General features: G+C 36.1%; 1 protein-coding gene across 1 annotated transcript in view; it reads right to left on the bottom strand.

The window, feature by feature from the left end:
• LOC120245096 (ABI family member 3 binding protein) overlaps window positions 1-25500 on the bottom strand; it is a 202315-nt gene that overhangs the window by 134961 nt on the left and 41854 nt on the right. The window contains exons 5-10 of the mRNA XM_039251968.1: window positions 20468-20649; window positions 19845-19900; window positions 8946-8996; window positions 7937-7985; window positions 6848-6919; window positions 5974-6066 (exon numbers count right to left, since the gene is read on the bottom strand). Of these exons, the coding sequence (XP_039107899.1) occupies window positions 5974-6066; window positions 6848-6919; window positions 7937-7985; window positions 8946-8996; window positions 19845-19900; window positions 20468-20649 (503 nt within the window). The remainder of the gene's footprint in view (window positions 1-5973; window positions 6067-6847; window positions 6920-7936; window positions 7986-8945; window positions 8997-19844; window positions 19901-20467; window positions 20650-25500) is intronic.

Genomic DNA, 25500 nt, shown 5'->3' with positions numbered 1-25500 from the left:
AATAGGAGTTTCTGGAAAGCAGAGGTTGTGTTGCAAATACTCCCTAGAATTTTATATGTGAGTACTCCTAATTAAAACAAAGAATACATGGAAATTTTCCATTATTATACATAGTAGAAAAAAGCAATAGATTAGGACACTGAAATTTGAGAAAAATAAATAACACACATAGGAAACTAAGATATTTAAAAATATTTTTGGCAAAAAAATAACAGCTATTTATTTGAGCCACATGTTAACACTAATCTTTTGGTCTCTGTGGCAATTTACCATCAAGAATAAAATAGTTTTTCCCATGTTTTTAACCTCTTCAGAAAACTATTTAGGAAATTTTGTTCTAAATTTTAGGTATCCTTTTTTTTCTTTTATAATAGTTTATTGTCAAGTTGGTTTCCATATAACACCCAGTGCTCACACCCACAAGTGCCCTCCTCCATTCCCATCACCCCCTCCCCCTCTCCCCCACCCCCATCAGCCCTGTTTGTTCTCAGCATTCAAGAGTCTCTCATGGCTTGCCTCCCTCCCTCTCCCCAACTATTTTTCTCCTTCTCCTCCCCCATGGTCCTTGATTAAGTTCCTCCTAATCCACCTATATGTGCAAACATATGGTATCAGTCTTTCTCTGCCTGACTTATTTCACTCATCATAACACCTTCAAGTTCCATCCATGTAGCTACAAATGGCGAGATTTCATTCTCTCTCATTGCCATGTAGTATTCCATTGTATAGATAAACCACATCTTCTTGATTTAGGTATTCATTTTTTAAAGAAAGTACATTTCTATACCAGGGATTCCCAATGATTAAGATATTTCTTACTTTAAAAATGCACTTAGGATTAATTTTTTTCAGCTATTCAGCACCCTGAATCAATGACTTATTTATAGTATTTTGAAAGTCTAGTGGCATGAAATAATTTATCCTTGAGATACCCTAATCACGTAACCTTGGAATAATTATAATCATATGTGATATATTTTTTTAAATTTACAGTCCTAAGACTATTCAGAACTTCTTGGGTTTCTCAACTTTGGCTTTAGTGACATTTTGGGCTGGATAATTTATTTTTTGTTGGTTGGCAGGGCAGCGGGGGCAGGGGGTTGGTGGTTTGCTGTGTGTTCTCGAATGTTTAGGAGCATCTCTGGTCTTTACCCACCTACCAGATTTCATTAGCACTTCCACAACTGTGACAATCAAAAATGTCTCCAGATATTGCCACTTATCGCCTGGGGAACAAAGCTGCCCTCTACTGAGAACTAGTGATCTAAACGATTCTCTCAAAGTTCTTTGAGGATGAAAGTTTTCTAAGCTTCCTTCTGTAGTTCACATAATTGTTGTAAAGACCATTTTCTTATCAGGTAACATGGGCTACACAATATTTATTCTGAAGGACTTCAAGACAATTATAAAGCCATCTCTTTCACAATGATAATAGCAGCAAATTAGTTTTCAATCTGTATTATGGAGGTCTACAATAGATTTTTACACAGAGCTGATTATTTTCAGTAATTATTTAAATGCTACAAACAGAGGTCACAAGTGCTACCATACTTGCCACATCTAACAGTTTTGTGTGCTTTAGATTCATGTACACATAAAGTTGCACAGCATTCCTGAACAACAGAAATATTAAATACCATTGTTCAGTTAATTTAGCAGGACATAGAGAGGGACTCTATGAAATAATTTAAAAAGCAGATGCAGTAGAAATTTATAATAAACTTCATTTTTAAAATTTCTAAGCTTAATCACCATTTTCTTCTGTTGCTGTGACAGCTTTTGTTTAGAACCACTGTGATTGTTAGCACAGGAAAAAACATTCAGATTCCAGATTTTTATGAACTCTGGTCCTATTACTTCCAAGGTTTACCATGGAAGTTTGTTGTTTTTTTTTTAATGTGACACTATAAGGATTTTTTAAATGTTTTTTTTTCTTTTTCAGTGTCCTCTTCAAGACACCTTTGGTAATCCTCTTTCCTGTGTAATAGCCTATATTCTTGGTGGTTTCCTTTGCTGACTAGGACTATTTATCTATTTTAACCTGTAGATGTCTTTTCAAACAAGGCTCTGAATTACTCCTTGTACTAAAAACATGTCCTCAGCTGGCAATCACATTAATGTAAAATTAGGCTGTTAATGGAAAAAAAAAAAATGGTAAACTACCTTCCCAAGAGACATTTGCATTCTTTACACATCACTAATACCTTATAAAGGCATACTGTGTTTCTAGATATGCCATTTCAGACACGAGAGAAATTGGTAGATAGAGATTTTTGAATGAGAGAGCCTTTATGTCTCTTATCAAGCCATGAGCATTCACCGACACTATGTACGACTGCAGTCTTGGCAAAAACACAGTGAAATGCCACCAGAACATGTCCTAAAACCCAGGAAATTCCCTTTCCTCTCTGATTCTTCTGTACCTTTTTTCAACATGGTTGTTTCCTTTCATTTTTGGCAGGCTAAGTCTTGGCTTTGGCAAACCCTTTATATACCACTGGGAGGGGTGTGTGTAATACTAGTTTTCTTGTTTATTTCATTCATTATCCACACATGTGTTCTTAGAACAAAAGCTATTAATTTCTTGATGTCCCATGATGGGCCCTGCTGGAATGAGGATATTATTTTTAGGATTTACCCTCTCAAAAACATAGTACTTTTATGAACTGCAGTGTTAAATAACTTCAGGAAACTTTATTTCTCCCTTGGTAGTATAAAGCACTATTTAAGCAATATCTCTTCTCATTTAAAAAAAACCCAGTAACCTTAAAATGTAATTTTTAAATGTAGTCTTTTAAGATGGTACATTTGATGGATTTACTGGACATTTAAAAATATACTAGCTATCAAACACTTCAATGTACAACAAATTTGTCATGTGTTAAATTTAAGTCAGTGTTTCCCCAGAAAAAAACAAGTCAAAAATTATATTTACTGTTTGCATACATTTTTTCTTTATTGAAATCACACTCAATCCTGAGGCTTTAATGGATCGTATCAGAGAAACAAAGGAGAAACAAAACAAAACAAATCCACTATGTAATTCTCTAAAGAAAACAAAAAAAGGTGAATTGGTATTAAGGCAGCATGTGGAACTTCACGAAAACCAAAAAATTTGGGAAAGATCACACAAGACTACGGAACAAAACATCTCCCACTTCAAAATGGACAGCAGTGTTCTGGGAAAAAAACTGCTCATTTTCAGCCTCCTTCACAAATTCAATTTCTCGTGCTTGTGCTGGATGGATTAAGAATCACATCAGTAAGAGATGGGCCAGTTACTTTTTTTCCTCCTCATAAACAAGACTTTCCCAGGAGCAGGACAAGGTATATAGGCTCTGGACCGGGAACAGGTAAGTTTAAGAGTACTGAACACTGGATTCCAAATATAGGTTCACTGCAGAAATTGAATTTGGAAGGTTCCTGGCTCCCAGCATGGCATTTAGATGATGCAGAGTTTAGTCACAGAGTTTGGTAGCTAAAACAGAGGTAATCAAGTCTGATGTACAGATAAAGGAAATGATATCTAAAGTCACTTATCTACATTCTTAGAGGTAACTCATCCTAGGACCTAGGTATAAACATTTCATAATAAAAATGTAATGATGCACAAAATCACAAAGAATGCCAAATATTTTCACATCTTAATAAAATGGTGATGTGTAAGTTCTGAAAATTTTTCTAAAATTGGTAGGACTATTCAGTCTACCAATTAAGTCTCTTCTACTCACTTAAGGCTTTGTTTTTCCTTCTTCCAGTAAATTCTCAAATAAAGAGCTAAGGAGAACTTAAGAGTTCACTTTTTGAAACTGTTCCAGTCTGATTGCCTCACATTAAACAAGCAAAGGTCAAGAGAAATAAAGTGTGGGGTCCTGTCATGGGCAGGACCTGTGTAACTCACCATTATAGTAAGTACTAAAGTTCTTTGCTAGTGCATAATTCAGAGAAAATATTTGGTATTTTTTAGTTTTTTTCAATTTCTACTGCATCATGCCATCTCCTTCCATATTTATCAATAGCCCAAGACATTCTCTAGAGACTGTAGAGGGAGGGTTCTCAAAGTGTGGTTCTCAGACAAGTGGCTTCAGTATCTCCTGGGTGCTTATTAGAAAGGCAGATTCTCAGGTTCTACCCCCCATCTACCAAAACGGTAACTGTGAGGGTGGGTTGAGCAGTCTGTGTTCACAAGGCCCCCTGGACTTCTGATGCTCTCCCAAGTTTGAGATGCTGCATCATAGAGACAATCCTGACTAATTTGATTCTCAAATGCAGCAACTAATTTATTCTGCTGAACACCACAATTAATTATTCCCTGGGCTCCTTTTAAAGGGTTTCACTGTTTCCCCCCCCCCTCCAAAATGTTATTTTTTATGTTTTTAAACACTGAAATTATGTCAAGTTATTTATAGAAGTAGGAGGCTATAGCTATCTCAAGTAAATAATAATTCTAACATACCTGACCTCTACATCAGTTCTCACTGACAACATCTAATGCGCCCTTGACAGTATAGTACAATAATTTTCTAACAATCACTCTATTTGAAAATTTTACCTAGATAAATGTATTTTGGATAATTTCATAAATTTTCACTTTTTAAATACAAATATAGTTCATATAATACACAATAACTATTTGCCTACAAAATGTGACTTAAATAAATACTTTCAACATTTTAATCTCTCTGACTCTTAATATATTTTTTCCAAATTTTTATTGTGGTAAAATATATATAAGATGTAGGATATTAACCATTTTAAGTGTTAACTTCAGTAATATTAAATATACTCATAATGTGTATATTGGTGGTGTGTATCACCACCATCCATCTCCAGAACTCTTCTCATCTTATAAAAGCGAAACTCTGTACCATTAAACACTAATCCCCCATTCCCCTTCTCCCTCCAGTCCCTAGAAACCACCATTATACTTTCTGTCTGTAAATTTGACTACTCTAGGTACCTCATGTAAGTGGAACTATACAGTATTTGTCTTTTTGTGACTGGTTTATTTCACTTAGCATGATGTCATCAAGGTTCATCCATCCTGTGGCATGTGTCAGATTTCCCTCCTTAAGACTGAATGATATTCCACTGCACGTATCTATCACATTTTGCTTATCCATGCAATTGGGTTTTTTATTTTTTAATTTTTAAGTTTTTATTTAAATTCCAGTGAGTTATCATGCAGTAAAATATTAGTGTCAGATGTACAATATAGTAAGTCAACACTTCCATACAGTACTCAGTGCTCATCACAAGTGCACTTCTTAATCCCTATCACCTATTTAACCCATCCCTCTACCTAACTCCCCTCAGGTAACCATCAGTCTGTTCTCTATAGTTAAGAATCAATTTCTTGGTTTCCCTCTCGCTCTCCCTCTTTTTTCACCTTTGCTCATTTCTTTCATTTATTATATTCTACATAGGAGCTAAATTATTTGGTATTTGTCTTTCTCTGACTTAGTTCACTTAGTATAATACTCTCTAGCTCTACCCATGTTATTGCAAATGGCAAGATTTCATTCTTTTTTATGGCTGAATAATATTCCTGTGTGTGTGTGTGTGTGTGTGTGTGTGTGTTTATGCGCATGTACACCTCTTATATTTTCTATATCCTTTCATCAGTCAATGGACACTGGGGCTGTTTCTATAATTTGGCTATTGTAGATAATGGTGCTATAAACATCAATGTGCTTATCTATTCATTTGCTGATGGACTCATGGGTTGCTTCCATGTTTTAGCTATTGTGAATAATGCTGGTGTGAACATAGATGTCCAAATACCAAAAAACATACTGTTTTCCACAGCAGCTGTACCATTTTACATTCCCATCAATGGTTCATATGCCTTTTCCTTACTTTTTACTTTAAGATACCCAAACAGCTCATTTGATAGATTCCTTGGATATCCTAGGATTATCACTGTTAGTACTCATTCCCTGCAAAGTTCACATATACAACATTGCTGCTTACCTAACTGTGTCTTGATTGCATCTGAAATCTCAAGCATTATGGATGTAGGAAGTTTTACAGTGGTTTCATTGAGACCTGGAATAATAAGGTGGACTGCAAGGAAATAGAATAAGGTAAGAGGAAGAAAATTATCATGACATAAAATAAAGCTCAGAGCATCACTTAACAGAAACTATGCGATTTAGCAATTATTTGGCTTAGTCAATTTTAACCCAAATCTAAAATGTCAAAAATAAAATATGATAGTACCTTTTAAATAAGTTTTTTTTTTAAATATTCAGAACTAAACTACAAAATACTGGCTTTTAATCCAGACTCAAAAACGGTAAAATGGCTCTTTAAGATGTGTAGTGAAAAAGAACACCATTGTTAATAATAACTTTTGAAGTTTATTTGTATATTTCAAGTGAGAGGGAGAGAGAGAATCCCAAGCAAGTACTGCATTGTCAGCGCAGTGTCAGACGCAGGGCTCCATCTCACAAACTGCGAGATCACGACCTGAGCTGAAATCAAGAGTGAGACACTTAACTGACTGAGCCACTCAGGTGCCCCTATTATTAATAATGATTTTAAAGAGAGCAGTTGAATACAACAGGGACTCCCTCCTGACTTCAACAACACTATGAGGCAGGTAGGATGGGTGCCATCACTCCCCTTAGGCTTGAGCTAGAGATGCTTCTCTAACACACCGTAATAGAGGTAGCATCTCTTGGCTCCTAGCCTGGAATGGTCACAAGCCAGGATGCTAAATGCTGAAAGGAAATGAACCAGTATGAATTTAATAGACCTGCTAACAGAGTAAAATTCCATAAGGGCCCTATTATCAAAAAAATGGCCTTACGTAATGTAAGTATAGATACCAAGATACACTCACCTAATATTGTTCCTCCAAAGGGAGTCTTATCTGGGGATTTAGTTGAATACCTGTGAGTAACATTCTGAATCACTGTTGAAATAGAAAAAGGTAAGAGTGTGATGGGAAAAAAATAGTCAGGAAGCAGTAAATAGCTGTAATGTGATGTGAAGAAATCTGCACTGGAGAAGCCTGGATATACTTTTTAATTAGTAGAAAGTAACTGCACTGGTACACAGCCAACGGAAGGACTGGAAGGCACATCTCACCTTAACACCTACGCCGTTAGTAATGAAAGGTTATTATTCTATCATAAAGTGTTCCATTCCAACAAGCTGAAAACTTCCTTCCTCATCTCTATTCCCTTGCAACCTACCCAAGTCAAAGAAATAGCACAAAATGAAGCAATTAATACAGTAAATTTTAAAAAGTGAAAATGTATATTATCAAAGCATCTAGATTATTCCAATACTGATACTATTGTGAGAATATACTTAAGTCACTGTGTTTTCTTAAAATGATTAATTATTTTTAAGTGTCCAATCACTTAAAATTACCAAGTTACCAAGAACTTTTGGGAAATAATGGAGTCATTTTGATAATTTGAAAAACTGAAAGTCAAAACAAAAACAACTGGATACTGAAATGGTGTAAGACATTATAATTCTCAAAAACTGGATGTTTTACTTCTCCTAAGGGGACACTAAACCATAGTTTTCATTTCACTAATCCAAACATCCTATTAATGATTTTCTTCATGTATGCTAACTTAACCCTGAACAAAGCCACACAGATTCAAATGGTTTTTAAAAATTTAATACTTGTTATGATTGCTTTGTCCCTAGTTGCCAACCAGTGAGATTTGCCAAGACTTGACCTATTGGTAAGATAGGTCAAAGAGCCAAAATTATCAAGTTCTAATTTGCTAGAACACACTGATTTCTTCACACTTTTGTTTTAAAATAGAAAAAAAAATTTAATGTGCTAGGTTTAATTATATTAAACAGTGAAAAAGTATATTAAAACTAGCTCTAAACTGTCAACTATACTGCAATTAAAATAGAAAAAATAGTTCTAAACACATATCCAGAGCAGACTCATACAAATTACCTTGTTTTATGACTGTTATTGGGATTAGCTTCCTTGGGACATATGCTGGCTGAAAAGAGAAAAGAGTCAACTTTTTAATTAGTGTGAAATTTAAAAAATAAAAATAATAAAGCAAAGAACTGAAAGTAGCCTGTCTTGTCTACAGTTGCTGGAAACCTTAGTACATATATCTACCTCTATTTTTTTTTTTAAGTTTTTATTTATTTTGAGGAAGGGAGAGAGGGAGCAAGAGGGAGAGAGAGGGGTATGGGGAGGCGGGGAGAGAGGGGGAGAGACAGAGAAAGAGAGAGAGAATGAGAACTCTCACACACAAACAGGGGAGGGGCAGAGAGAGAAGAGAGATAGAATCCCAAGCACGCTCCACACTGTCAACACAGAGCCCCATGTGGGGCTTGAACTCACGAATCATGAGACCATGACCTGAGCTGAGATTAACAGTTGGATGTCTAAATGACTAAGCCACCCAGGCGCCACTATCTACTTCTATTTTATTGGACTTACTTGCTTTTCTCAAGTAATTTCCCATAAATGTCCAAAGACTTGAAAGAAGCAATTTCTTGAGAACCCCCATTATGTTACTTTACCTTGAAACCGCAGTGGAAAGAAACTGAACCATGTGGATTGACTACTAGCTCATCTATCACTTCATTTGAGATGTGACTCAGCCAGATTCTGTCTTTACATCTCTTTTCAAACAGATGCTAAGCTGCGTATTATCTTTTCAAACTGCCCAGCATCCATTATTTGAATGTACCCAACTATTGCTGCTATGGACAACTCAACCACCACGCACCTCGTTGCCCAAGAAGGCAGAGATGGCATTCAGTTCCAGAAATTTCTACTTCCAAATCCTTTACTCTTAACCATCCTGCACATATTTATGCACAAGGACTTCAAACTAGAAAGGTGGGTCCCAGTGCATTCTCCCCTCTCTCAAATTGCCTCAGATGTCCTACAGGAAGTTTTATGCCATAGAGTACCTTGAACTAGGGATGGGGTTTAGTGTTACCCTTAAAGTGGAGTCATCACCAGACATAATCATAAGCCAAGGATAAGACAGCTAAGGGAGGGACATAGAAACAAAATAAGGAAAGCAAATATATAGAGAAGAATTAGACTAAGTTAAAGGAGTCTGAGTGAGCAAGACAATTTTTTAATGTTTGACTTAACCTGTATATATGACAGAGAGACTTCACATACCAGATCTGTTAAGAATCCAGAAAGTGCTGAATGAGATACTTACCACGTAGGTGTTTACACTTGTGAACAACAGAGACTCAATAACATGCTAACATTTCAGTGAATGATATGCCCATAATAAAGGGGGACCACACAATCAAAAAGAATGAAATCTTTCTTTGCAACTATGTGGATGGAACTGGAGGGTATTATGCTAAGCGAAATTAGTCAGAGAGAGACAAATCTCATATGACCTCACTCATATGAAGAATTTAAGATATGAAACAGATGAACATAAGGGAAGGGAAACAAAAATAAAAACAGGGAGGGGGACAAAACATAAGAGACTCTTAAATGCAGAGAACAAACAGAGGGTTACTGGATGGGTTGTGGGAGGGGGGATGGACTAAATGGGTAAGGGGCATTAAGGAATCTACTCCTGAAATCATTGTTGTACTATATGCTTGAATGTAAATTTAAAAATTATTTAATTAATTAATTTTTAAAAAGAGGGGCCACAATACCAAACTTACTGTTGGTTATTTTTCTTCTTATATTAAGGTCCTTATGTTTAAAAAACACAAAAAATAGAAGTTTCCTACTGTCAGAGTTCTAAAAAGTAGTATTTATACCTATGGACCCAGTGCTATAGACTGAATGTTTATGTTCCCCCCAAAACTGATATGTTAAAACTTAACTCCCAAGCATGATGTTACTTAGAGGTAGGGCCTTTGAGAGATGACTAAGTCATGAGGGGTCCAGTCCTCAGGAGTGGGATTACTGCACTTGTAAAAGAGACCTGAGAATGGTTCCTCTACTCTCCACCCGGTGAGGACACAGCAATAAAATGACTGTCTGTGATTCAGGAAGCAAGCTCTCACAAGACACCAAGTCTGCTAGCACCTTGAACTTGAACTCCCCAGTCTCTAGAACTGTGACAATTAAATGCTTGTTGTTTAAGTCACTCAGTCTATGGTATTTTGTTATAGCAGCTCTAATGGTCTAACACACCCAGTAATTTCCTCCATCACAATCTAGCCTAATTTAATCTAATCCTGATCTAAGGAGTTAAAGATCAAAACCTTTACATGTAAATTATTACCATTATGTGAAAACACTACATCATCCAAGAGCAGAAGTCTTATTAAATAAACTATGATTCAAATTTTTGACATCTCCTTAACAAAGTAGAAAATATGCATAATATAAATAAATATAAAGGTTACCATCATAACCATGTGATAGCCTAATTTTATAATAGTATGTACAGACAGAAGATCAGAAAGATCACAGTTTTTTTTTTTAAACAGTTGTTATTTCTTATAAATGGATTCAGTTCATCCTTTATACTTCTACTTCCCAGTTCTTTACAAGTGTGAATTGCATTTTAATTAAGAAAACTTATTTTGATCAACAGTCTGTTCAGTTACTACATGCACTCTGCACCACAGAACTCATGGGCTATTGAGTCCCCTATGGGCTAAATAGGGGAAAGATGTAAATATAATTTATACACATTTTTCCCCAGGCAAGGGGAAGGGAATAGTAGAAATAGAAGTATCATCCTCAGCAGGAGAGAAAAAAAATTCTCAGCTTTGGTATCACTGGCAGCAGGACCTCTTTCAGCTCTATCCTAAGAAAATTAAGTAAGAGCACTTGCACACAGGATCGTTTTCCCCAAGAGATATAGCTCTGCTTCATGTGTCCACCATTACTTCCACCTGTGCTGCTCTAGTGAAAGGGTTGCCAGCACATGGCCTTTGTCATTTGAAGACTTTATTTTTTTAATTTTTAAAAGTTTAATTATTTATTTTCAGAGAGAGAAGGACAGCAAAAGTGGGGAAAGGCAGAGAGAGAGAAAGGAGAGAGAGAATCCCAAGTAGGCTCCATACTGTCAGCACAGAATTCCAATGTGGGACTTGAACCTATGAAATGTGAGATCATGACCCAAGCTGAAACCAAAAGTTGGATGCTTAACTGACTGGGCCATCCCTCATTTGAGAACTTTAAATACCAGCTCTGCCAACCTCCAGCCACATGAGAACCACTGGCTGAAGGAGCCACATTATCCTTCCAGGTAGAAATGATCATTTTTGTTAGAGCTGTTGCTATAGTTCCAAAGACTTTTTGAAAGCTTTGTTCTTTATTTTTCCTATGAATCCTGCCACTTACAGCACATTTTGCAGAATGTGAAGATTTTCAGACACATCACAATGCAGCAAAAACACCTACATGTTGCTATGTTGACTGCTTTTGAATTTCTTATTTCAATTTTTAGCTCCTTTGCTGTGATGATTTGTTTTAAACATTTTTTGACAAGAACAAATGGAAAATATTCCACTCTTCACATGAATGGAACAAAATTTCTCTTTGAGCTCTTACTTGAGTATCTACCAATGTTCTGCTATGATGACATGACTATATGTATGGTATGTGCTGCCAAAAAACAAGGAAATAATTTAGCTGCAGAACCCAGTTCTTCCTAGACCTATAATTACTCTCTTGCTTAACCTGCAATCCAAAGATGTACCAAGACAGGACTCATGAGCAAGTAGCTGCCTCTGTGTAAGTAGGGTTTCTAGTGGCATCATGTCTATGCTGAAGGGGCATATGAGTGGCTCCGTCAGTTAAGCATCTGACTTCAGCTCAGGTCATCATCTCACAGTTTGGGAGTTTGAGCCCCACATCGAGCTCTCTGCTCTCAGCATAGAGCCCACTTTAGATCCTTGCTGGGAGCCGCACTGGCCTCTATGGATGGCAGTCACAGCAAGGAAATGGCAGTGTTTGCACAGCTACTGCCATGAGAAATGAAAACTGGTATCTCCTGCTACTACTGGCTCATGTTGTGCTGGTATTGACCAGGCCTCACAATATTCCATATCAGACCAATATTCTGAACACAGATACCTCATAAGGAAAAGCATATTCCTGCCTTTACAAGAGAGATTTTAGATGAAAGCTCTACAGATGATTGTCAAAAGGCTCTTCCTGAGGGTCTTGCAGATCCAAGACTTAGGGGGTTAAGAACACAAGAATTACAACTGAGCCTGGCCCCGAGACAAAGAGCCTAATTTAGAGTTAAGGTACAGATAAGGGCAGAACTTAAGTTAATACTTACACCTTCTCCTAATTGGTGATGTATGGCAGTCCCTTCCCCAAGGCCTACTTTCTGCAAACACCCTCCCTTACAGGTGGCTGGGATGAGGATAGATAAGAGTAGCTAAAACATTACCCACAAACAAAGGCTGACACTTTTAGGGCCTCCATAGTGTTTCACACATTCAGCATCAAATAGGTTTCCACAAACAACTTATTAACCAACTCAAAAACATACATTTGAGAGTCAGACAGAATGACTCTTAGCCCATCTATACACTTAACCTATGACCTAAACTTAGCGTTATTAACTTAGAACAAATATGTATCCTGTCTTTTACTAAGAATACCCTAATTCTCTAGTTATAAGATTTACTTAACCTCGCTATAATTTGGAATAGTTCTGGAAGAATATTTCTGTAAAACCTGCTTCTGTACACTTTCCAAAGCATCTTATCACAAAGAGCTACCCATTGTAAAAATTCCTTTTTCTGATGTCATGTTATCATTTAACCTATAAATAAAGACACCAAAACCGACAGGACAGAGATGCCTGCCTGGTGATCAGAAAGGATCTCGGGGCTCTCTCACTCTCTTTCGTCGACACCGTCCATCCTTCAGGGACCCCTGGACCTGTCGGAGCCGGTGCGGCCTCCGGCAGATCCTCTGTCCCTCTCTCTCTCTGCTCGTCATCCACTCTTGCTTTTTCTCTCACTCTCAAAAATAAACCTTAAAATGTCTATTCTGAAGGCACTAAAATTCCCACTAAGAGGCTGACACTGTGAATCCTTCCCCTATATCTTTTTATAAAAGTGTAGGAAAAGGTCAATGGGATTCATTGAAAAATGAAATATTGTGATAATTTCTAAGTTAACAGTGTTTAACTAATTACAACCCAATTTTAATCAAAGTGTTCTGTGTACAGTGTTTTTGAAAAAGGTACCAGCTACCCTTCCTTGCTGTCTCAGTCTTGCTCTCAGGCCATGTCCTTGATGGCTGTCCTTTCTGTGGACCTTTTGTGGACTCCCATTCCTCCATTACCACAGATCTTGTCCTCCCTTTATTAGAAACTCTTTTTCTGTGTTTACTGTATGCCAGGAAGTGGGCATATTTCCCTCCTGCCCTATAATAAATGCAGTATTTCATTTTTCCTGCCTTTCAGGATACCCTGTTCCTAAAGAACCTAGGTTGTAAGCTGGGGGACTATTTAAGGGAATTCATTTCTACCATTTTTCTGTGGCCAAGTATCCAGTGGGGAGATTCTAGGGGAGAGAATGCCCATGTGGTCAATAGCAGTGAGCTGATGACCAATTCGGCCTGATTTTGAGTCCTGGTTAGGGAAAGCCTATGTATATCTGGAAATAACTACGGCAGTGGTTATTTCATCCTCTCATCGGATGAGAGGCTTCTTATTCACTCTGCATTATACTAACTTCCTCCTGGCATTATTTTGAAAATTAGCTTTAATACATGTAGTGATAATGCTATTCTTTGCAGCCTCTTCTTTACAAGTTTGGCTATTTGTGTTTTTGTGGTATCAGAATACTCATTGTAGATTTAACTTTAGTTTTAGGTCCTGAGACCAAGAAAAGCTGCCCATTTAGGGAGTGGCTAAGGGTTGCTCAAAATCAAGCTTCAGTGGTTTAAGAGCCAAACCACATGAAAAGAACTTGGACCTATTACACTGTGGTTTTAATTTTTAAACCATTTTTAGGCTGTTCTAATTAAAGTTAGGAAACATACTGATTTAATCTAATGTCTTACTTGCCAAAGTCTTCATATTTCTGGCCATTTAGGGAGGAATCAGATATACACCTTTAATAGTATCATTGGTCTAGATAGAAATTTTTCAAGTTTCTATTTAAGACAGCAATTGCTAAGGATACCTGATATACTCATAGTATACAATCTTAAAGTGTGGGTGGCAACCACATGGTATTTCTCCCTGTTCTCTTTACTTATCTGATAACTGTTACACTTTAAAAATTGTCACAAACTTCTCTTTTTTGCCAATAATAAACATGGTTTTAAAGATAGGTGGATCTTTTATAGTAAAAAATGGAAGGGTAAAAACATATATATTAAGGGAACACTTTTTCTAAGGAAATTTTGATTAAAAAATTAACTTCTATTTTAAAATCTCTATTAAGGGGCACCTGGGTGGCTCAGTTGACTAAATGACCAACTTAGGCTTAGGGGATGATTTCATAGGGTTCGTGAGTTCCAGCCCTGCATCAAGTTCTCTACTGTCCGGTTGGAGCCCGCTTCAGATCCTCCATCTCCCTTTCTCTCTGCCACACCCCTCCCAACCTTGAATGTGCGCACACACACTCTCTCTCTCAAAAATAAACACTTAAAAATAAAATAAAATAAAATAAAATCTGTTAAATGCTATGTACTTCAAAAACTGTTCAACTAGTGAACTAGTAATGTAACTTAGTTTTTTTTTTTTAAATATAGATGTAATGTGTTAAAATTAGGTCCTTTTAGTCATTGTTCTTTTTTTTAAAAAAATTTAATTTATTGTCAAATTGGTTTCCATATAACACCCAGTGCTCATTCCAGCAAGTGCCCTCCTCAGTGCCCATCACCCACTTTTCCCTTTCCCCCACCTCCAACAACTCTCTGTTTGTTCTTAGTATTTAAAAATTTTTTTACATTTATTTATTACTGACAGATGGAGAGAGACAGAGCACGAATGGGGTAGGGTAGAGAGATAAGGAGACACAGAATCTAAAGCAGGATTCAAGCTCTGAGCAAGCTTTCAGCACAGAGCCAGACTCGGGACCGAAACTACAAACTGTGAGATCATGACCTGAGCCGAAGTTGGTGGTTCAACCGACTGAGCCACCCAGGTGCCCCTTGTTCTCAGTATTTAAGAGTCTCTTATGGTTTGCCTCCTTCCCTCTCTGTACCTTTTGTTTACCCTTCCCTTCCCACCATCGTCTTCTGTTAAGTTTCTCAAGATCCATATATAGGCCATTGTTCTTGACTGAATCATATATAATATAATAAAACTTGTCAGTAATCATAAGGTTTCCCTCCATAAACAGTGTTCTACAGGCCCCTGGGAAGCTCACTCCATTAAGCAACCACCTCTAGATTTTGGCTCAGGTCATCATCTCACAGTTCGTGAGTTCAAGTCCCATGTGGGGCTCTGCACTAACTTAGAGCCTGCTTGGGATTCTCTCTTTTCCCTCTTTCTCTCTCTGTTCCTCCCCTCAATTAGTTCTCAAGCCTGCACACACAATCTCTCTCAAAATAAATAAATGAACTTTAAAAAAAAGTGTTCTAGATTCTCGACATGGACCAAATAGCATAATTATGATAAATATGTTTTTTTTCTTTCACAGTATCTTGAATCTCAAATAATACAACTTATATAGGACAAATTACAAATTTTAAATTCATTTTTTGTCTGATTTTTATGGAGATATAGGCAGGGGTGATACTGAAAGTAGAATAAAGGCACCAACCAATCAGAAGAGACCTCTGGCACCTGTGTCTGGTACAAATGTGCTGGGATTTGCCAACAGTATACATGTGGAGACATATCAATTACAAATATAATGCACCAGATCCTTAAGATGGGGCTGTTTTTAACACCCAAATCCTTAACAGAAATATTATTTATCTTTTAAAACTGGATAACCTATAGTTCAAATTGTCTTTCCCTTTTCAAATATCTGTTTAGAAGAGGTTAAGTGTTTGCTGCATACAAGTTTTAGGTGTAAACATGTATAGGTGAATGAAAGCATTTTTCAAAGCTTCTTTTGCTTAAAAGTCTAAAAGTACAACATCTGGATTTAATTTCATAGCTCTTGAAATATTGCCGTCTAAAAGCAGTCTCAGAGATGTCTGAACATTTGGATTAATATTGACTATTTGGATTAAAATATACTTCTAAAATATCACATCAAGTGGTCATGTAAGATGGTCTAAGGCTATCCCAAGTAGTTCCTTTTCAACTTTCCTGTGTTCCAGGCTACCCAAGAGCACAGATGACTGTGCAGAAAGTGACAATGGAGAAAGCCCCACAGAGAGGCCTTAAAATATCTTTTTAATTAATCTGGGTTTTCCTTTGGAAATAACCAAGAGTTTCAAACCACAACTCATCACAGCTGGCTGGAGTTGGGAGTACTCCGCCTCACAGCTTGAAGTGATAAAATATCTGGCTTTATGTCACAGATGCAGGAAGTTTCTTCCTGGACCTTTACATCATGACTATTGATGATATGAAAAAGAAATTAAATTCCTTGGGAATAAACATCAATCATCTTTCCTGATTTTGCTGAGTAACTCTCACTAGATGAAATATTCTGCCACAAAACATTATTGGGATATGATTGCTGAAGAAAAGGAATGAAAGAAATGACATCATTGAGTCACATGAAAGACAAAGCATAACAGCCAGGAGGGTGGGAGATAGATATGCTTCCTAGGTAACCATTCACAACAAGAGTGGGGATTATTCTAGAAGAGAATCAAAAAGCAACTCTATCCCCTGTGGTTGGATTTGAGACAAAGCCAAAGGAGCCTTTATAAGGAATGACACAACTCAATACTTAGTACTAGGCCAAATGATTGTTGGGGAAAAAAAATATATATGCATAAAAAATATATATAATCTAATCAATATATGACCTTACTACTTGCAATATAGTGAAAGACAACCCATATAGTTTAGAATTTAATCAGCACAAAAATCAAACCACATATAAAACTAAAAGCAAAATAGGGAAATATCTGCTCTCTGGATAAGGAAGGGCTTTATAAAATATAATGTAATTTAAAATAAGACAATGGAAAAGACAAATAATTTGATTAAACAAATTTTAAGATTAGCCGATTGCAAAAATTCCCATAAACAAAACTGATAACAAATGTGAGAATAATGTTTCTAGATGATGTAACAAAGAGTCAATGTTCTTTAATCTGTAAAGTCTTTAAAAATCTATTCAATAAAAACCATGAGACTGGACTAAAAGTCATTAAATGTAAAATACAAATGGCTGATAATCAAGTGAAGAAAGTAGTGCTATATTAGAAATCAGAGAAAAAATTACAAAAAAAATTTTAAACTATTGCATTAGCTGAAAATTTAGTGATGGAAATACATAATGTTGATAATCAGGGCACTATAGCAAGATAACTCTCATACATTAATAGCAAGATGGCAAAATGGCACAACCTTTCTAGAAAGAAATTTGATCATAAATATTAAGAAGTTTTCAAAATGTTGAGAATCTAAGTTTTTAATTCCTATTAAGTTTAAAGAAACAAGTAGAAAAATTAACAAAGATTATGCTCATAAATGTTTGCCTTAACATCACTGACAATTAAAAACAATTAGAAATAAATGTCTATAAATTGGAAACTGAGCACATGATAGTGGAGTTATGTTATAGAATACACGGTGATTAAAATCATATATAGGAAGAGCTTTTTATGACATGAAATATGCTATGCCATACTTTGACTAAGTAGATTATAAATGATTTTTTACTGGTCTTTATTTGGCAGTGTTATAGACAGTTTTGTTATTATTGCTTTTCCCATGTCTATATAGCTTCAATTTTTAGATATTAGATTATCAGGAAACAAATCAAAGACTAAAGAAGAAAATGAATGAATGAGACATGGGAATTTACCTGCCATCTCCTTTCTTACATGATGATTTGCAACACAGCACAACACTTTCTTGGGCAATCTAATAATTCTTACTTGATAATAACTTTACAATGGACACACTTTTCTGCCAATGCAAACCAGAGAAACATTTATCTTATCAGGATTAATTCTCAGTCTATTCTTTTTCCTCAAGCTATTTTTCTGTCACTGACAAGAATCCTGCAATTTTTTTTCCATCCCAATGAGGTACTTACTACCTTTTTTCCTACTGGGCTACATAATCAATGGGGTATTTTTTTGATTATATTAGACATAAAAAGATATCCATCCACATACAACATGCACACATTAAATAGAGCAAATTTGCAGCCATGAATAGTCTTTGCATGTTCACTTGACTGTAGGGTATTTCCCTGGCTGGATACTCCCAACACATAGGGACCAAAGCCAGCACCAAGTTTCCCCTTTCTCACCAGAGTGCCTCCTCTACCTGCTTGGGCCTTCATTTTATAATTGGTCATGTGATTTAATGGATGTGGAGATAGAGGACCCTCCTGCACTGTTGGTGGGAAGGGAAACTGGTGCAGCCACTATGAAAAACAGTGTGGAGGTTCCTCAAAAACTTGAAAATAAAACTACCTTATGACCCAGAAATTGCACTAGTAGGTATTTATCCAAAGGACACAAAAATGCTGATTTGAAGGGGCACATGCACCCCAATGTTTATAGCAGCACTATCAATAATAGTCAAATTATAGAAAGAGCCCAAATGTCCATCTACTGATGCATGAATAAAGATGGGATACACACACACACACACACACACACACACACACACACGGCATATATATACACACATATAATATGTGTGTGTATATACACACATATATACACATACACACACATAATGGAATATTAAATTCAGTAATCAAAAAGATTGAATCTTGCCATTTACAACAACGTGGATGGATCTCCAGGGTACTATGCTAAGCAAAATAAGTCAGAGAGAGATAAGTATCATATGATTTCACTCAAATGTGGAACTTAAAAAACACAACTGGTCAACATAGAGGAAGGGAAGGAAAAATAAAATAAAGACTGAGAAGGAGACAAACCATAAGAGACTCTTAAAGACAGAGGATAAACTGAGGGTTGCTGGAGGGGAGATTGGTGGGGGTATGGGCTAAATGGGTGATGGGCATAAAGAAAGCACTTGTTGAGATGAGCACTGGTTGTCATGTGGAAGTGATGAATCACCGGGTTCTACTCCTGAAACACTACACTGTATGTTAACTAACTTGAATTTAAATAAATTTAAAAAAGGAGAAATGGATGAAAACAATAAAAGAAAAAGCAAACATCTCTATGATGGTTATAACAATGACTTACATGTATAACAGGTAGTACATAACTTCCTGGGAATGGATTTTGAAAAGTGGAGGAAAATAGAGAACAAGAGACTGAGTTTCTGCAGTGAGAGGGTCTAGATGAGGGGGATGCCTGGCAGATAAGATATGAAGACATATACTACACTTACTAGAGGCTAGGCACAAATAAAAACCAAGCCAGTTGCTTCATCATTTTGAAAAGGGTTAGCTCTTTAAGTAGGAAGTGAGAAAATATAGGGAAGAAGACAGAGAAGTGAATAATACCAATGTAAATAGAAGATACACAAGTTTACTCTAGAAACATGTTATTATAAAAGACAATCCACTGCAGATAATAAGCATAACCTCAAAATACCTGGAATCTGTATGTACTATAGTAACTATATAGAACATCAATATTTTAGAGCTATAAACATATTAGATAATTTGGTCTCTTATTTCAACCTCGATTTTCTGAAAAATTCCTAAAGCATTAAGTTCTTTACACAAAGCCCCGTGGTCAGTCAACTAATCCTAGTAGGTCTATTTCCTTGCAACTAAAACAACAACAAAAACAAAAACATAATGCAGACATAATTTCTAAAAAACATTCCTGAGAATAAGCTGGTACCTACCACTGTGTGAGTTTGGTCATAGGTACTTTGGATTTTCCCATTGACTTTGGTTTTACCTGACAAAAACAAGGAGAAAATAGCATTATTTTCATTTTTTGTTCCTAAATTAACTCTTCCTACTCATGATGAGGACAACTATAACTCTTTTTCTAGAATAGGCTTGTTATTTATATTGTATATTTACTATCATTTCAATCACTGATTCCAATGAAGTTTGAATGAAGGGATGACAAGGAAGAATGCCCAGGACCCCTTCAAGTCTTTTTATGTTCACTTCTACTGGCCCAGCTTTCCATTCTGAACACCTGCATACATTGCTGCTGTTTTCACTCAGTTGGTTCACAGATCTGAGATTGACTGAAAATACTAAAATGGCCAAAAAAGTGTTATCAACAAAGGCATCAAACATCATTTCATCATATTTTCTGTTTAGAAAAACACTCATCAATATAAAAGATTCTGAAATATGAATACTCAAATTCTATTTCCTTTTGTATTTTTTTAAGTATTAGAGGATGGGAAATAACTCCTCTTACATTTAAAAATAAAATAATTAAAATTTTGTACTTAGGAAAAAAAGATAAAAGTTACAAAAACATCCCCAAACAGTTTCAGGTACTTACTGCCAACAATAGTCTTGTGATTGAAAATCTTACTCCAAATTCCACCTTCTACATTGTCTTTCACTCCAAATTCATAAACCGTGTTGGGTTTTAGATTTTCCACAATTGTTTCAGTGGCTGGACAGAGTTGAAAAACCCATTTCTTCTCCTTATCCTTTTCTCTATAGCGAATTGTATAATATCTGTTGAATAACCAAAATGCAATGCTTTTAAACCACAGGGAGAATCAGAGTGCTATTTCAGGTTTTTTAATACATCACAGACTCCTATGTACTTCAAAGACTGTGTTTAATATTGGCTTCTGTTTTTATTTTTTATAAATTGAAGAGAACATGGCAAAATAGCTTAGTGTGTACTTAAGTTTTTTTAATTTCTAATGCCAAATTGGAGAATGTGAAGCACAGTCTGACAAGATTCAGTTCTATTATTTGCTACTTTGCAAAATCAAAGTTGGAAAGTGCTGGATGCTCATTAAATTTCTTTCCAATTTCTTTCCAATTATGCATAGAACAGAGCATAGGTATAATTTCACAAGTGCTTAATATTGAAGTTTTATAGCTGTATGGGTTTAAGCTTGGAACTGTAGGGGTTTATGCTATGGAATGTGTGTTAGAAGTGATATCATTCAATTTTGTACAAGGGAAAACTCAAACTCTAAGACACATCCACAAAGGCATTTTAAGGGTAAAATATTCTTATCATCATAAAAAGAGAATCAAAACCAAAACCAAGCTATGAGTTCAATTAAAAGAACCAAACCATGCAAATTTAAGATCAAGGTTACCCATTTGCTTAGGGGTTCATAATATTCAGACATATATATACAGTGAAGTAATGATAATTGTCACCACTATTTTTGTGCACTTTTATCACATGCCAGGTTTTATATATATTATCTAATTTGTCATAAAATCATCTGAAGTGGTAGAAGTTATTAATCCCATTCTACAGATGTGAAAATAGAGATTCAGAAAGATCATTTTACTTGCCCATTGCCACCCACCTAGTGACTTGCACCAGTGACAGAACCAGAATACAAAGACTCCTCTGACCCTGTTCTGAACAGCCTCACAAGGTGTCCCCATCAGGACAGGGGAGTTCATCAGTACTGTATACAGTCATAAGAAATGAAAGAGCTAGAGCTGTGTATATTGATATGAACAGACTTTAGGAACATAATACTCAATGAAATTACAAGATGATATATAGTTTTATATGATTCACATAAATATTACAATGCTCACAAAAAATTTGTTACTATATATTATTCCTGGCAGTATAAAGAGACAACAAATTCTGCAAGGAGCCAACATTTGTTTTTTGTTTTGTTTTGTTTTTTTTACAAATAGTTTATTGTCAAATTAGTTTCCACATAACACCCAGTTCTCATCCCCACAAGTGTCCTCCTCCATGCCCATCAACCCTGCCCCCCACATCCATCAGTCCTCAGTTTTTGTCAGCATTCAAGAGTCTCTCATGGTTTGCCTCTCTCCCTTTCCCCCACCATTTTCCCTCTTCTTCTCCCCCTTGTTCCTCCGTCAAGTTCCTCCTAATCCTCCTATACGTGCAAACATATGATATTTGTCCTTCTCTGCCTGACTTATTTCGCTCAGCATAACACCCTCAAGGTCCATCCACGTTGCTACACATGGCCAGATTTCACTGTTTCTCATTGCCATGTAGTATTCCATGGTATAGATAAACCACATCTTCTTGATCCATTTGTCCATTGATGGACACTTCGGCTCTTTCCATGTTTTAGCTATTGTTGGGAGTGCTGCTATGAACACTGGGGTACTTGTGCTAGGAGCCAACATTTGTGTTAGTTCTCTAGTTCGCAGTGAGATAAGAATTTTTTTTTAATGCTTATTTTTGAGAGAACACACGAGAGTGGGGGAGGGGCAGAGGGGGAGAGGAGAGAAGATCCAAAGTAGGCTCTGCACCATCAGCACAGAGCTCAATGTGGGGCTCAAATTAACAAACCATGAGATCATGACCTGAGTTGAAATCTGATGCTTACCCACTTAAGGGACTGAGCCACCCAGATGCCCCTCCCAGTGGATAAAGGAGAGTAGAGGTAGGGGGCCAACAAGCATATTTTATCTGCTTTATATTTTTAAATAAACATTTTCAATAAATAGAATAAAATAATAGCTGTCATATATGCTGATGGGAACATAGGTGTTTGTTATATTATTTTAGGTTCTTCTATTTTAAATTTTCTCTCAAAAATTTAGTACCTCTCCCCTACCCCCATCCTAGCAAAATTAAATGGGCTAAGATTCTGATCAGTTGCTTTTACTCAAAGCTTTACAAAGTCACTCATTTACTCATGCTAAAAATGCTTATTTTGCCCCTTCTAAGTGCTAGGAATACATTGTTAATGATACACAAAAAGAATTACCTAGAATTTCTGCAAACAAGGGCCAGGACTGGCTACACAATCTGTGAGCCTCATCCCAAAATTAAAACATGGGACCCCATGTTCAAAAATGATTAAACATTTCAAGACAACGACATTAGGATGTTAAACCAAGTACGGACCCTTCTAAGTGGAATACCCTGTGCAAATGCACGTGTTGCATGCCCATCAAGTCAGCAGGGGGGTTATAGTTTAACAAATACAGAGAGAGGGGGAATGGTTTTGTAGGTTTCTGTACATTTGTATTTTGAATGTAATTGTATATTCAGCCTACTGAATTCATTCCTACTAGTTACAAACTACTGAATTACTTGAAGTCATTCATTAGCTGCTTCTTTCTAGTAAAACTGTCAGGGCTTCAGTTCCTGATTTCAAAGGAGCAAAAGACAGAAACAGTGAAGGAAGCTGTTCAGTCAAAATACTAGCTGCTCCTGGGAACAAACATTATAGACTACTAATCCTCTGTGTCCTGTGAGTTGAAACATCAGTAGAAATTTATGAAACACACTTATTGACAAGTATGCTGCACAGGATTTTTGTGGCTGTTTTTTCCTTGCCTTGGATACTAGAAAATGTCAGCAAACTGCAGAGAAGCTAAAATCAGACCTGATGGGCTACCACATTATGCATGTCTACTTTGGATGCATTACTTGAATTCTCAATTGCTGGTATGATCCAAGGTGGTGGGGGGTGGGGCTGTTAATACAACTACCAAAGGCCAGATTCCAGAGTTACCAGTAAGTTCAATTTTATATTATCTTCCCAGTAATAAAATGGTACAAAAATTCTCTAAGAACTAATCAAATGTTAAAAAAACAAAACAAAACCAGACAGACCAAAACAACAACAACAAAAACAGAGCATGCCTGAGTGATTCAGCTGGTTGAGTGTTCAACTACAGCTCAGGTCATGATCTCACAGCTCATGAGTTCAAGGCCCAGGTTGTGGTTTGTGCTGACAGCTCAGAGCCTGGAGCCTGCTTCAGATTCTCTGCCTCCCTCTCTCTCTCTGCTCCTCCCCTACTCGTACTCTGCATCTCTCTCTTTCAAAAATAAACAAACATTAAAAAAAAAAATCCTGCACAGTTTTTTCTATCTTGATAACAAAGCATTCAAAATACTCTTATATCAAGTTTGTTAGGAAAAGTAAACATAGAGGCAGCCAACCTTTTTCTTCAGCCTCAGAGAGGTTATCCTTACCAACACTGGCTTAATTGATCATTGTATAACATAATTCTAAATATTAAGACAAGTTCTACATATTCAAAGAGATAGTAAGACTATTTATCTCTAAAGCAATGAAGCAAATTTCCTTGATTTTAAAACTAAATACAGGCCTTATGATAATGAACAATGCTGTACAGCACACAAAAGTTACTCCATAAATGTTTGTGGAATGAATAGAATGGATATTTGGGTGCTCATGGGATCATTCTAAAATTAGAATATAATTGCTCTAAATGGTCAATAATTCCATCACCAAAAATATGAATTTAAGTGATAAAGTTTACAATTATGTTATCTTTTTCAATGTGTCATTGCCTAAGGTTTCACTTACCAAAAGTCAGCATTCCTATAGAATCAATGCAAACTGAAGGAAAATACAATAAATATCTATAGTGAATATTTGCAGAGGGTTAAGATTTTAAAATTTCCTTCAGTTGATTCATATAATAAACTGTGAAATGAGAATAAGAATTATTACATAAAAAAGAGAGAGGAAATAAGTGTCTAAGGTCTGATTGTCAGGGACAGAGCCAGGTAAATGGCAGTTTTCTGACTCCTAAGCTAATACTTTAGTATTGCATTGGATGGTCTTTCTACTGTGGTGCTTGGCAAAAGGAAATGAAAACATACATGTAAAATGACCCAGAAGGGAAAAGGACAATCACAATTCCTTTCAACATTATTTAAGCCTCTTTATTTTATTGTTTATTTACCATAACATAGAGTCACAGACTTCCCATTGTCTGAGGACATTCAGAATCAAATGGTGATTGCACCCTTTTTGTGGATCATTAAATTTGGACACAATTGCAACTAATCTATTAAAAATATAAGTAGCAATCAGCGAATGTCATCAGACCAGACTTCTGGAAAGCCTGCCTCTAGCAACTTGGACTTTAAAGAATGAGAACATTTCATGTCTTCGTGGTAAGAAACTATTGAAGGAAATGTTTGGTACAAATGACATTATCTCTGCTTAGAGCTCCCTAATAGTATGAATAATGACAATAATGTTAATTGTAGCTTTAAAAAAATTCTATAGCTCCTCAAAATGTAGGATTTTCACCCTCAAAAAAGAACAAGGGTTGGACTAGACAACGTGTAGGATCTTTTTTGTTTCTACAAGTTTATTGTAGCTACATATTAGACATTTATTCCAATAAACTACAGAGGCAGAACACAGGGTAGAAACCCCATAAACATGATTTATGAAATAACTAGCAGCCAATTATACCAAGAGGAGAAGTGGAGTCATAACAAGATAAATGTAGTCCTTTCACAAACTAGCCTGGCTTGATGCACATCATTGGCCATTGTTTGGGCTTTCTATACTTTTGTAAGCAATTTTTTTATTTTTATGTAACTACTATTATATTTCCTAAAAC

The sequence above is a fragment of the Hyaena hyaena genome, unplaced genomic scaffold (assembly GCF_003009895.1).
Source record: "Hyaena hyaena isolate Hyena2069 unplaced genomic scaffold, ASM300989v1 scaffold_407, whole genome shotgun sequence".
Classification (NCBI taxonomy): Eukaryota; Metazoa; Chordata; class Mammalia; order Carnivora; family Hyaenidae; genus Hyaena; species Hyaena hyaena.
This window is presented reverse-complemented; position numbering and strand designations above follow the sequence as displayed.